The 15,153-nt window shown below is 34.2% G+C and overlaps 2 protein-coding genes across 3 annotated transcripts in view; one reads left to right on the top strand and one right to left on the bottom strand.

Annotated features, from left to right (window-relative positions):
- Positions 1-5,199, bottom strand: part of LOC132910686 (hemicentin-1) — a 119,947-nt gene extending 114,748 nt beyond the window's left edge. For both annotated transcript variants that reach the window (XR_009658828.1, XM_060966561.1), the window contains exon 1: positions 5,102-5,199. Coding sequence is in view for 1 of the 2 variants with exons in the window: in XM_060966561.1 (XP_060822544.1) it covers positions 5,102-5,109 (8 nt within the window). In the remaining variant the exon portion in view is untranslated. The remainder of the gene's footprint in view (positions 1-5,101) is intronic.
- A 1,543-nt stretch (positions 5,200-6,742) lies between these two features.
- Positions 6,743-14,706, top strand: LOC132910653 (U5 small nuclear ribonucleoprotein 200 kDa helicase). The gene is made up of 6 exons (XM_060966470.1): positions 6,743-6,895; positions 7,000-7,163; positions 7,240-7,759; positions 7,836-8,082; positions 8,158-8,485; positions 8,584-14,706. The coding sequence occupies exons 1-6, from the start codon at positions 6,851-6,853 to the stop codon at positions 13,682-13,684; spliced, it is 6,405 nt and encodes a 2,134-aa protein (XP_060822453.1). The 5' UTR covers positions 6,743-6,850; the 3' UTR covers positions 13,685-14,706.
- Positions 14,707-15,153: the final 447 nt, after the last annotated feature.

The raw sequence follows: 15,153 nt of genomic DNA, 5'->3' as shown, positions 1-15,153 counted from the left end.
CATCGAGCCGCATGCAGTCCACTCCACGCTCTAGCTGTAATTCAGTAATGGTCTTACGGTGAAGTTCATAATAACTGACGCAAATGAGAGGGTCTCGTAATTAATTCGCGCATACTTATGAATAGAATAAGAGAGGCAACGTGCACGACAGGGAGAGCGAATGGTTAGAGAACGGAACAGAGTGAAAGAGAGAGAGAGAGAGAGAGAGAGTGCGGCAGAGTGAAGACGGGAGGAGAGACACGTAACCCTATGCTGAGCTTGCGTAACCTAGTATCTGCAAATCCCATGTTGGAAGCCTCCCACAAAGCAGTGAATCAACGCTGTTAATTTGTTAAGTGTAAAGTGAATCAAATCAGTTTCAGAACAGTACTTATGTATGCCAGACGTGACCGTAAGCACCGGAATTTCCGGCTGGCCGCAAGGATCGGCCGCAAATTATTTCGCGATTTCAACCGTTTCAGGAACAATTCGTGAATTCGCGTGTATTGCCTTGGCGAAGACCGAGCATTTTTATGTAAGCAAGCGCAAGATGCTACTCCAGGACTAAAGCAGGATATTTGAATATATTGTCGTAGTTAGGAGGATGAATACTCGTTAAATACAAAGATAGAGATAACTGATAAATCTTTGAAACAGATGCTATCTACGTAACAAATTTCACTTTTACGCTGCTTATTTGAGGACGATGGAAAAGTAACGTTCCGAATTTTTGACAGTGCTGAAATAAACAGTTTCGAGTGACTGTTATCTCATATATACAGTAGCGGACAAAAGATTAAGACGAAATGGAAAAAATAAATAATTGATTTACTTTCCATAAAAAAATATAAATACAGTGTTCTACTTTTGGTATTAACTAATTAGACATTTATTTATACACTTACAAAAAAAATTTCATTTTGATATTTTTTGATAAGAACGGTTTATCTGATTGGTATTCCACGATTATAGAACACCGGATTGCCGTTTCAACGTCGAAGTTCGCGTAGATCGAGTAGTTTTAATAGTTACACAGACCACGAACAATAATTGCAAGAGCAATTATGTTAATGAATTTAAAAGGGACGTTGTACGAATTAAAATTGAATTCTTCTCATAAATGCGATATAGAGAAATTTCCAAAACGATGAATATTAATTGGCCAAATATTGCAATATATAATTCATTTCTGTATCCACAAAATCAACACTGATTTCTCACTAATTCGATATGTACACCGATATAGTTAAATATATTCTGGCTTTCGTTTTAATAGTTTTAGCAAGTGATCCTGCTTTGCTTTCTATCGTTTGGGTTTTAGCTTTGCCAGATATTGCGCGTTATTTTCGAATTTTTCCGATAAAAATAGTCGATACCATTTTCATCGTTTAGTCGATCCCGTCTTTATGATATATAGAATAAATGGTGAATCGCGATACGATCGAAAGGGATGATTAATCGCGCGCGAAAGACTCGAAAAGGCTGAATTAAGTTCTACTTTCTGTTCCTCTCGGATGAAAGATATTCGCCAGACTTTCGGGATGAAACTCGGAGAGAAGAATTTAATTGTAATATATATACTTCGCAATATCCCATGTTTCCATGAAGAATTAACGACGTTAACATAATTACGAGTCCGTTATCACTCAACGTTACACGATTTCTTTCATAATGATGTAGCTTTTCATTATCTTCTCCTTTACGCTGCGTTTCCCGCGTTTTGCCCACGGTATCTTAAAAACAACAGTTCTTTAAAAAGTAATAAACAAGCGAAACGTCATACCGACTAAAAACCAAAATCCTACAAAAGAGAAAATAACAAAATGTTGCTCTATCCAAACAAAGGCTACTACACGCGCGTATCTAGCGCCTGAAGCGGTTGCACGTTCAGAATATTCGCAAACTTATCGCGGTCGCGATATAAATAAACGTGTGTAATATCGTGTTTGCGCGTAAAATGTCATCTTATCAATTTCACAATAGTCGTTTCTGCACTTTGACTACTGACCATCGAGCTGACTGTTCCCGATGATACGAAACATGCAACGTAAGAAAAAAAAAAAAAAAAAAACCGTACACAACACAACGACAGAGACTAATACACAGACAGGGTACATCGATCACCATTCGTATCTCAAAATTTGATACAGCCACGCGATAAAACGTGACGAGAAAACGGTCTAGTTTAGGTCCTTCGGCGAATGTTCCAGTCGGTTTCGTCGGCGTTGCCATTTTGTCACATTTAGAAATTATCGGATAGATCGAAATTGAATCGCTCGATATGGTAAGAGATCACGAGGTTTCCAACGGATTTGTATTAGGTTGGGTGACGTGGGACGATCAATGTTTGTGGTCCATCGTTGAATTCTCGGATGGGTTTCACAGACTTGGCCATTTTCCTACATTGAAAATCAATCCGCAAAAAAGGGCAAATATTTGCTTCGCGTTAAATCGATGAGAACAAAAGACGGTATATATGTATAAACGAAACGATGCGAAGGAAATATCTTGGATAAAAGATTAAAAATGGACTCGTCAAGTAAATAAAAATAGAGAAGCATTCAAAAATTATCGGGTAGAAACTGAATCATTCGATACGATGATGGATCTCGGGGAACTTACGAAAGTGGTATATGAAAAATTCATCGGTTGACTGGAGCATTAACGTTGAGCAACATTGTTTCTGCGAAACTTTGTCGATATCGCCGGGCGACACCCCCAAAGTGAAGTACTATAATTGAACAGTGAATGATTTTTAGGTGAAAGCACGACTGCTGCATAGCACGTCGCATTAAATAAACAAAGTTTCGTTTGATCCACTTTCGGACCAGCACTTCGTCTCCGTAGTATATCGCACCGAAAAATAAAAGAAATAGCGTGTATTTATTTTCGCATATTTTCATAAAGCAGAAAGTATCGAAATTATGATTACTTAAATTCTATTCACAAAACACCGTTCAAAATGATGATCTACCAATGAAATTCCACGACAACATGCATGTAGCCGTATCGTGGAAAGTATCGAAGTTACGAATACTCAATTCAGGCTATTCTAGATGGTAATTTTCAAATAAAATTCTGTAATAACTTGCATATAATCTTGTAAGAAGCATTAAAATTACGTCTATTAAAATTCACAGTATAATAGATGATCGCTTTGAAATGAAATTCCGTAATAACTTGTGTGTGATCTTGCACAGGAAGTATCGAAGATTCTTAAATGAGCCACAGGATTCGTTAAGGAAAGATGAAATTTAATGCCGGTTACTTATGCATACGACGCGTCGAGACTGTCGAGACTGTATTATTCGCGCGTTATTACGCGCATAGGATGCATGCGAGCCGGAAATGTCTCGTAAGGGAAACGCGATCGCGCGATCCGCGGGAACTTAATGACGGTTAATATGTAATTCTCGTGCATTGAAACCCGATATAATATTTCGAATTCCCCACCCATGATGTTAATAAAATAGAATCCGCAGCCTGCTACGTGTGGCTGTCGATGGGGTCAGAGGGGATGCATTAACGTATTCAGTATTGGAACGCGCAGAATGGATAGCACGACGCACGCGATATACAATTTCAATAAATTCGACACGCAGGATGCTGTCATGATAGACGAATCCCGTGTTCGAACGAGAATAGCAACGATGTGGCAGAATAACGAGATGATTTTATTGCACTAGTATTCGAACCTGCGTTGCTTTATTATTCACTAAATTTCGTAACTAAAAAAAAGCCCTAATTTCAGTAACGCGTGTCATTGATTTAGTTGCCAATAGTATAATATATTGGAGCTTTCTTTACCACTTAGGAATATTTTCTTTGATTTTTATATATAAATACGTACTGCATTAGATAAATGGTAATCTCAACGCAATTAACAATGTATAAGAAATACATACCTTTTATACATTTGTATTTGTTATGATGGAATATAACCACTGATTAAATGCCTCGCCCGTAATATAATTATGTTTCGATCGATATTTAACAAATTGTACAATTTTGATAGTACTGTTAAATAATAATCGATTTTGTTAATATTCCGATAATATGTATATTCGTTTGATTTATTAAATGAATATATAATTTGCAACACTCAGTTAATAATTCTGTTCTAACTATCAGTTGATGTTATTATAGGTATTTACTGAATTTGTCATCTGTTGTTGAACAATTTCTAATTCATATAGATACTTTACTAATATTTTCTATATTATCGATCGTTAGTAATACATATCTACAAACAAGGTCATGACACAGATGAGGCACTTGCCACGTAAAATAAAAAAGGAAATTTAAGAAAAAAAAGAAACTATTTTTTTCTTGTTTGCAATACACTTCCGAACTCTAGGCGTGACTGTTCAAGACTAACAACAATGATTTTAGGGGGAGTATTTAAATTCTTTTATTCGTGGAAGTGGGAAAAGGCTTCGATCATATATTTCTGAGAACGGATTTCGTCTATGACAAACACTCCAAAGGTCATGAGATGTTCATAATTCTACGCTTTTATCTACAATCTACTTTTATCTACTAAAGGATATATGTATTCAGAATCATGCACTCAAATGTATTTTCTAGTAAGAGACTACGTTGCGTTTTGTAAATATTCGAGAAATCGTTTGCCAGAAATCGAAGAAAAGAAGTAAATGAACATGCCTGAGGGTAGTCTGATAACAACATATAAAGGCAACGTTTAGCCTTGACTCGAGACGCATCTAAACATGTCTCGCGGTTTCAAAAACAATAAAGGTTGTGCATAAAGGTGCTGACAGACAATGTTACTACAAAGAATACGTGTTTGAAATGCACTAAAATATACAAGTTTAAATATAAGAATATATTAAAAATTTACTTTGTTTAATTTAAAATTGTAGTTTACAATACACGTAGATTGAAACAAGGAAATGATTTGATGTATCCGAAAATAAAATCGTATCTACATATTTCCATTCTAGCAGTCTTAATAAATTATAGATTTATTTATAATTTACAACTTGTATATACCTTAATTGTACTTACGTACTGACTGTAATCGCGTATAACCACAAATAAAACATTTCAAACACATATATCACATATAATTCATTAAATGATAATATAAATATATACGTACCAGTACATCTGCCTTTTCAGCGGTAAAGGACATATTATGAAATTTTCACAGCATAGTCATTGAAATGGGTTCAGCATTCAGTCAACAACATGAACACGAGAAAACCAAAGAGTTAAAATTAATATATATGTAAAATCAGAAGCAAAGATATTAAAATGAAACAATAACTAAGTTTAAGTTTCGTCTCAAAAGCTTATAACACAAATTACTACATGTATAGTAAGTGTAAATGTCAAATAAATTACCAAAAATAAACGAAAAAAACAAAGTTCGACAAATTATTTGGTATCGTTATGGCAATATCTGAGAAAGTATTATATAAGAATATATTAATTGAACAAACCTAATAGAAGCCTGCAAAAGGTAACAGAATGGTAATGGAAATAGAACGGAGTAACAAGAAATCACGTACACCAAACGAAGTAACACATCCTGCCGCCACGATTTCCGATACCTGAATGATATTATTTCGCGCCAAGCATCGTCCTGCCGTTTTCCTATTGGCTGACACGGGACGTCCTCTCTTCTACTCAAAACGGCGCGCAAAATTGAAGTATTGTATATGCGCAATTCAAAATTCAATTAACGAGCTATGACACTTTCGGACCAGATAATCATAAATCGTAACTATATAATTATGATTCATAAGAAATTTTTAAAGTTCTGCTTTTTTTACAAACGTAGTCGAACATATACAGTAATATGGAATTACAAGGTATTATTATCGGTGAAATAGAAGAATTCTATATTTCTGTGATACTTGTGCCTGTGTGTTTATTATCATACAAATTGAACAAATTCATTGGAATGATTATTCTGAGCTTTAATTCGAACAATTATTACAGACGAAATGTTTGTGTCATTACAATAATCAGCTATAATAATTCGATAATATCGCATGTGACATGAAATTGATAAGATTGTCACAGATCTCAGGTGTTCTCCAAAATAAAAATATTGAAATCTAAATAAAAATATTGAAATAAGATCTAGTTTGTACCTCGTTTGTAATCATATAACCAAAATCTAGCATAAGTGTATGTCAATCAATTAGCTAAGTTACATGAAGAATCACAAATTTGTTTTGCAGTTGACATATATTATATATATTAATATATATCATAGTATATATTATTTTTAATATATACTATTAATATATACTAATATATATATTAATATATATTTTTAATATATACTCTATACAATTTACAATACTGTTAAAGTGAATACTTACAATAGGTATGTGAAAGCGACAGCGTCCGCCGCTTTTTCAGGAACTATTACGTATGGTAATATACAATTCGTTTTACTTGCCACCGGCCTTACCTACGCAAGAATTACCGAGTATTCATAGGAACATCGAAGTCAAGCTACACTGGGCATAGTTAGCCCATTCGGTTGACCGTGTGCTGTTGGCATAAAAAGGGAGAAAAAGAAGAGGAAATGAGATATAAAAAGAAAATTTGAAAAAAGAAAAATGATAAAAGAATAGGGACAAGATACCGAAAGAATGTTTTTGTTGGGTAACAAAGGGAGCAATTAGCTTCCTGAAACCCTATGGTTAATCAGTTGATCATATACAGATACTCGGTCTACTGTCAGTAGTTTAATTTTCTGTCGCTAGATGGCGTATCGATATTTTCAGTTTCCCATAATTTTGTGTGAAAATCGTTTTGAGTTTATTGAAAAGAGCGTGTAAAATAAGAGTAATTCATAATCTTTTAGTAATTAAGTACAAAAAAGGTAGTTATGGCGGACGCTGCAGCCAGGCAGTTGCAGTACGAATATAAAGCCGTTAGTATATTTATTGATTACATTACGAAGAGGTTAAGTTCTAAGTTTAATAAAAAATTAAACACATTTTTATCAATTAATGAATGTCCGTATGCTTGTTTCAGAATTCTAATCTTGTATTACAAGCTGATGTGCGATTAATAGAAAGACGTAGTAGAGATGAAGCTACTGGTGAGGTTATGTCCCTTGTTGGGAAATTGGATGGAACGCGAATGGGTGATAGAGCACAACGTACTAAACCGGGAAAGGCAGAGGAACGAAAAGTCAAGTAAATAATATGAATTATTTAACATATTCATTATTATAATGAACTATTCTCTATATTAGATATTTATATTTAATAGGCGTCAGAAACGAGATGAAGCACAATATGATTTTGCACGGATGAAAGGTGCAACATTGCTTTCAGAAGGTGTAGATGAGATGGTTGGAATTGTTTATCGTCCTAAGACTCAAGATACACGTCAAACCTACGAAGTATTACTGAGTTTTATTCAAGAAGCCTTAGGAGATCAACCTAGAGATATTCTTTGTGGTGCTGCTGATGAAGTATTAGCAGTTTTAAAAAATGATCGACTTAAGGAAAAAGAAAAGAAGAAAGAAACAGAATTATTATTGGGTCCATTAGCTGAAGAAAGATTTGCATTATTAGTGAACCTTGGAAAAAAGATAACAGATTTTGGTAGTGATGAGAAAACTACTACAAATGAAGAAAATATTGATGAAACATATGGAATTAATGTGCAATTTGAAGAAAGCAGCGAAGAAGATGATGAAGATGTTTATGGAGAAGTTAGAGAAAATGATGATGAAGGTGATGAAGGTGAAGAAGCTAATGATGATAGGGCTATTCATGCAGAAAATGTAAATATATTCAACAAGACTGACTTCCATGAACCTAAAAAGATATTTGTTAATAAATAATTGTATTGTTCTTTAGTTGGGTGGTGCAGAAGAAATGAAGAAAGAGAAGCCATTACATCCTTTGGATATAGATGCATATTGGTTGCAAAGGAGATTGAGTAGGATATATGATGATGCTATGGTCTCACAAGCAAGAGCTGCAGAAGTATTAGCAGTTTTAAAAGATGCTGGAGATGATCGTGACTGTGAAAATCAACTAGTACTTTTGCTGGGTTATGATTGTTTCGATTTCATTAAACAACTCAAGAAATATAGGCATACAAGTAAGAAAAATTCACAGAGAAATGTAATGATTCGTTAATACATATAATGCAATTAAATATTTTTGTTCATTGCAGTTGCTTATTGCACTATGTTGGCATCCTCACAGTCTGAATCAGAACGTCAAAAAATTCGAAATAAGATGAATGATGATCCTGTATTAGCAAAAATTTTGCGACAACTAGATACAGGTAAAGGTGATGATGATGCCGATGAAACGATGGAAGCAAGGGCACAACGTAAACGGAGGGAAGAAAACGAAGATACTGGAGGTCCTGGAGGGCAAGTTCAGGGTACAAGAAATCTAATAGATCTAGAAGACTTGATATTTGCACAAGGCAGTCATTTTATGGCAAATAAACGTTGTCAATTACCTGATGGAAGTTTCAGAAAGCAGCGTAAAGGGTACAATATTTATATTTATTTGAAATGATTTATTATTTAACATTTTGTATTTTTAATTATTTACTTTTTTTATATCATCTATCTTTTATCTTTTCTAGATATGAAGAAGTTCATGTTCCTGCTTTAAAACCAAAACCATTTGCAGAAAACGAGAAACTTTACCCAGTTGATCAATTGCCAAAATACGTGCAACCAGCTTTTGAAGGATTTAAGACATTAAACCGAATTCAGAGTCGTTTGTATCAAGCTGCATTAGAAAGTGATGAGAATTTACTACTGTGTGCACCAACAGGTGCTGGTAAAACTAATGTTGCTCTTTTATGTATGATGCGTGAAATTGGAAAACATATAAATGCAGATAGTACGATTAACGCGGATGAATTCAAAATAATTTATGTTGCACCAATGCGTTCTTTGGTACAAGAAATGGTTGGAACTTTTGGTAAAAGGTTATCCACGTATAACTTAACCGTTTCGGAATTAACCGGTGATCATCAATTAACAAGGGAACAAATAGCTGCAACTCAAGTTATTGTTTGCACTCCCGAAAAATGGGATATTATAACGCGAAAAGGAGGAGAGAAAACCTTTACTTCATTGGTTAGATTAATTATTATTGATGAAATTCATTTGCTACACGATGAGAGAGGTCCTGTTTTGGAGGCATTAGTGGCTAGAACAATCAGGAATATTGAAACAACGCAGGAAGATGTAAGACTAATTGGTCTCTCCGCAACATTACCAAATTATCAGGACGTCGCGGCCTTTTTACGTATAAAACCGGAATCAGGATTATTTTATTTTGATAATAGTTTTAGACCTGTTGCATTAGAACAGCAATATATAGGTGTAACAGAAAAGAAAGCATTGAAACGTTTTCAAGTGATGAATGAAATTGTATATGAGAAAACAATGGAACATGCTGGCAGGAACCAAGTTCTAGTTTTTGTTCATTCACGAAAAGAAACTGGGAAAACAGCACGTGCTATTAGAGATATGTGTTTGGAAAAAGACACATTAGGACAATTTCTTAGAGAAGGATCCGCATCAATGGAAGTTTTAAGAACAGAAGCTGAACAAGTTAAAAATCAGGAACTCAAAGATTTATTACCTTATGGTTTTGCTATTCATCATGCTGGTATGACAAGAGTAGACAGAACATTAGTTGAAGATCTTTTTGCTGATAGACATATACAAGTACTAGTATCCACAGCAACTTTAGCTTGGGGTGTTAACTTACCAGCACATACAGTTATCATAAAGGGAACTCAAGTCTATAATCCAGAGAAAGGTAGATGGGTTGAATTAGGTGCTTTAGACGTGTTGCAAATGTTGGGTAGAGCTGGTCGTCCACAATATGATACAAAAGGTGAAGGTATTCTTATTACAAATCATAGTGAGCTTCAATATTATTTGTCCCTACTAAATCAGCAGTTACCCATTGAATCACAATTAATTAGTAAAATGTCAGATATGTTAAATGCAGAAATAGTATTAGGTACTATACAGAATATTAGAGATGCAGTTACTTGGTTAGGATACACATACTTATACATTAGAATGCTTCGTTGTCCAAGTTTATATAGTATAAACCAGGATAAATTAAAAGAAGATCCACTACTTGAATTACACAGAGCAGATCTTATTCATTCTGCCGCAGTAGCATTAGATCGCAGTGGTCTGATTAAATATGATAGAAAATCCGGAAATTTCCAAGCTACTGAACTAGGTCGAATAGCGTCGCATTATTATTGTACTCATGATACGATGTCTATATACAATCAATTATTAAAACGTACTCTAAGTGAAATTGAATTGTTTAGAGTATTTTCATTATCTAGCGAATTTAAACATATAAACGTTAGAGAAGAAGAGAAGTTAGAATTACAGAAATTGATGGAGAGAGTACCAATACCAGTAAAAGAAAGTATAGAAGAAGCAAGTGCGAAAGTCAATGTACTTTTACAAGCATACATCTCTCAATTGAAACTTGAAGGATTTGCTCTTATGTCTGATATGGTATTTGTTACTCAATCCGCATCGCGATTAATGAGAGCTATCTTTGAAATCGTCTTATTTCGTGGCTGGGCACAACTAGGGGATAAATGTCTATCCTTATGTAAAATGATAGATCGTAGAATGTGGCAATCTATGTCACCTCTTAGGCAATTCAGAAAAATGCCAGAGGAAATTGTAAAAAAGATAGAAAAAAAGAATTTTCCCTGGGAAAGATTGTATGATTTAGGACCGAATGAAATTGGTGAATTGATTCGAGTACCAAAGCTAGGTAAAACTATTCATAAGTATATTCATCAATTTCCAAAACTAGAACTATCGACGCACATTCAACCGATTACCCGTTCTACTTTAAGAGTAGAACTAACTATTACACCAGACTTTCAATGGGATGAAAAAATACATGGAGCATCTGAAGCATTTTGGATTTTAGTTGAAGATGTAGATTCTGAAGTGATACTTCACCATGAATATTTTTTACTCAAGGCCAAATATGCAACAGACGAACATTTGATCAAATTTTTTGTTCCCGTATTTGAGCCTTTACCACCACAATACTTTTTACGTGTGGTATCAGATAGATGGATTGGGGCGGAAACTCAACTGCCTGTTAGTTTTCGGCATTTAATTTTGCCAGAAAAGAATTTACCACCAACTGAATTACTTGATTTACAACCGCTTCCAATTACTGCGTTACGTAATTCAAAGTTTGAAAACATTTATGCAGATAAATTTCCACAATTTAATCCAATTCAAACACAAGTTTTTAATGCTATTTATAATTCAGATGATAATGTTTTTGTTGGAGCACCTACGGGTTCAGGTAAAACAACCATTGCAGAATTTGCTGTATTACGTTTACTTACCCAAAATCCAGAAGGAAGAGCTGTATATATGGTTAGTAAAGAAGCTTTAGCAGAGTTAGTTTATGTGGATTGGTCATCAAAGTTTAATCAACAACTAGGTAGGAAGGTAGTTCTTCTGACTGGTGAAACAGGAACAGATTTAAAATTGCTTGCAAAAGGGCAGATCATAATTACAACTGCAGATAAATGGGATGTATTATCACGAAGATGGAAACAAAGAAAAAACGTACAAAACATTCAACTTTTCATTGTTGATGAACTTCAATTAATTGGTGGAGAAGAAGGGCCTGTATTAGAGGTTGCATGTTCAAGAGCACGATATATTTCTTCACAGCTAGATAAACCAACCAGAATTATAGCATTGTCAGCTTCACTTGCTGATGCTAAAGATGCTGCTCAATGGTTAGGTGCACCTGCTGCTGCAACATTCAATTTCCATCCATCTGTTAGGCCTGTACCTCTAGAGTTGCATGTACAAGGAATAAATATTACTCACAATGCATCTAGATTAGCTGCTATGGCAAAACCAGTGTATAATGCAATACTTAGACACGCATCTCATAAACCAGTCATTGTTTTTGTACCTACTCGTCGTCAAGCCAGATTAACAGCCATAGATTTATTAACATTCACTGCGGCTGAAGGACAACCTTCTCGATTTTTCCACGCAGAAGAAGCTGATATCAAACCGTTCTTAGATAGAATGACAGATAAAACATTGAAAGAAACACTCTCACAAGGTGTTGCTTATCTTCACGAAGGGCTATCTGTGGATGATCGACATCTGGTTGAACAACTTTTTGATAGCGGTGCTATTCAAATAGCAGTTGCTACGAGAGATCTTTGTTGGGGTTTATCTATTAGTTCTCATCTTGTTGTTGTTATGGATACCCAATGTTACAATGGAAAGACACATGCATATGAAGATTATCCAATTACAGATGTTTTACAAATGGTAGCACGTGCAAATCGTCCGTTAGAAGATGACGATGCCAAATGTGTCCTTCTTTGCCAGAGTTCAAAGAAAGACTTCTTTAAGAAATTCTTAAATGAACCTTTGCCTGTAGAAAGTCATTTAGATCATAGGTTACATGATCATTTCAATGCAGAAATTGTGACTAAAACAATTGAAAATAAACAAGATGCAGTTGATTATCTTACATGGACTTTCTTATATAGACGACTTACACAGAATCCAAATTATTATGGATTACAAGGTGTTACACATAGGCATTTATCAGATCATTTATCTGAATTGGTTGAAAGTACTTTGAGTGACCTAGAACAAGCAAAATGTGTCGCTGTAGAAGATGAAATGGACACTTTGCCTTTGAATCTTGGCATGATTGCAGCTTATTATTATATTAATTATGCGACAATTGAGTTGTTCAGTCTTTCTTTAAATAATAAAACCAAAATCAGAGGTTTGCTGGAAATTATCTCAGCTGCTGCTGAATATGAAAATGTTCCAGTTAGGCAGCGTGAAGAAAATTTGTTAAGGAGTTTGGCAACAAGGCTTCCACATGCACCTCAAGCTACAAGAATGGCTGACCCTCATGTGAAAGCACAACTTCTATTGCAAGCACATTTATCCAGAATATTACTTGGTCCAGAACTACAAAAAGATACAGAATTAGTATTAAGCAAAGCTATAAGATTAATACAAGCTTGTGTTGATGTTCTTAGTTCATCTGGTTGGCTAGCTCCTGCTGTGGCTGCTATGGAACTAGCACAGATGGTTACACAAGCCATGTGGTCTAAGGATTCGTACCTCAAACAATTACCACATTTTACACCTGAAACTATCAAACGTTGTACAGATAAAGGAGTAGAAACGGTATTTGATGTAATGGAATTGGAAGATGATGATAGAAATCGTCTTTTACAATTATCTGAGACTCAAATGGCAGATGTTGCTAAATTTTGTAATCGTTATCCAAACATAGAAATGTCCTATGAAGTTCAAGATAAAGATAAATTACGCAGTGGTGGTACAGTAAATGTAATTGTACAGCTTGAAAGAGAAGATGAAGTGACAGGTCCAGTTGTAGCACCCTTCTTCCCGCAAAAACGCGAAGAAGGGTGGTGGGTTGTTATCGGCGATCCGAAGACTAATTCTCTGTTATCGATTAAGAGGTTGACACTACAACAAAAGGCGAAGGTCAAACTCGATTTTGTGGCACCTGCACCTGGTCAACATTCTTACACTTTGTATTTCATGAGTGATGCTTATTTAGGTTGTGACCAGGAATACAAATTTACTATCAGTGTAGAGGAGTACGAATCGGATGTTAGTTCAGGGTCAGAATCAGATTAAGAAAAAAAAGATTAAAAAGAAGTCTATTAAATATTACATGTATTATAATTAATAACTGGATTTTTATAAATACAATCTCAATGAAGTACCAGTTTTTCAGTGAATTAAAATTATCATATTCATAACATGTATAATCATTTTATGATATACTTCTATATTTGATCACAAATTTTCGTGTTTTCCCTGTTTATATACAAGATGCTCTACTTAAATCGATCACATTCAGATTGATATTAGAGATATTTTTCAATGTGAAATATAATTTAGTCCATGTGAAATTAAGTGGGAAAGGGAAAGTCATCATTTTACTCACCTTTTTCATCTATTTTACTCTTCACTAATTTCACGAAGACTACAAGATATATATTTTTTTAAAATCCCTGACAGAAAGTAATTTATTTGGCGTGGAATAATCCATTGTAATTCACGTTACAATAACAAAGGAGTAAAATTTTAGCTTTTCGAGCATTATTAATATAGGTAGATTCTGGATGTTTATGTGAATTTATATTTCAACAGATACCACGGAAGATAAGATCATACCATTAAATATTATAACGATACCATACTTCTAATAATTTATATATGATTTCATTCTGTATATTTTTAAAAATTTACATTTTCTATAAATGCATAAAGATCCGCAGTCCAGTTATAAGAATAAATATGGCGTGGATGATTAATGTTTGAGGATCAGAAAAAAGTAGTAAGAATGTGGTGTGCGTCTAGAATTTGACTGTATTTTCATATTTTTGTAATTAATAACGCATTTACATTGACTTTCCATATAAAATAAATTATAATGCAAAATATTGAAACTGAAAAGTACTACGTCTAGTACAACATTGTGGCGTAAACAATTATTACGAGAAAATTGTTCATGCGCTCGAAAATACACAGTGATTGAACCATGAAAGAATTCATCAAAAGTCGCGTGAGAGTTGTCAGAGAGTGTAGGTCCGTTAGATTTACTGAAATAATTGTAAGAAATACTGCAAATATATCTTTAATCGTCTTCTTAAGTCTAGCATAATTTCCCTCGTTCTAATTCACTGATCCTGTATGTAAAATCAATTACTTTATATAGTTTGAAACAAACAAATAGCATAAATACTTATTACAAGTTGCTTAAGAAACAATTCGAAATATATCTATATCAGACAATTGAGCAGTTTTATTTACTCTGAAAGTGTACATGGAAATAATAAACATATGTACACGTATATTTGATTTTGTATGATAAGAACAGAGAGTCGCGTGGGTAATAGTATTTCAACTAGTTGACCGTCTAATTGATTGATTGTCCAGACGCCAGTTGCTTTATTCTCGCAATATCCGCTTTCGGAAGTATCTCTTTGCAAGCGTTTAACATATAGCGTCTTCAAAAGTATACTCAAATAGAGAAAGGTTTCTAAAGATTTTACATGTCAATCACCCCTTGTCTTTAAATATTTTTATTGTTTGTCGAA

Source organism: Bombus pascuorum, chromosome 9 (genome assembly GCF_905332965.1).
Source record: "Bombus pascuorum chromosome 9, iyBomPasc1.1, whole genome shotgun sequence".
Classification (NCBI taxonomy): domain Eukaryota; kingdom Metazoa; phylum Arthropoda; class Insecta; order Hymenoptera; family Apidae; genus Bombus; species Bombus pascuorum.
Note: the sequence above shows the minus strand (reverse complement) of the source record. Positions and strands in the feature narration are given on the sequence as shown.

Excerpts from the sequence above, each read along its gene's own strand:
- LOC132910653 (XM_060966470.1), top strand. The coding sequence starts at position 6,851 with ATGGCGGACGCTGCAGCCAGGCAGTTGCAGTACGAATATAAAGCC. Across the intron at positions 7,164-7,239 it reads GCAGAGGAACGAAAAGTCAA|GCGTCAGAAACGAGATGAAG; the intron begins GTAAATAATATG and ends TATATTTAATAG. Across the intron at positions 8,486-8,583 it reads TTCAGAAAGCAGCGTAAAGG|ATATGAAGAAGTTCATGTTC; the intron begins GTACAATATTTA and ends TATCTTTTCTAG.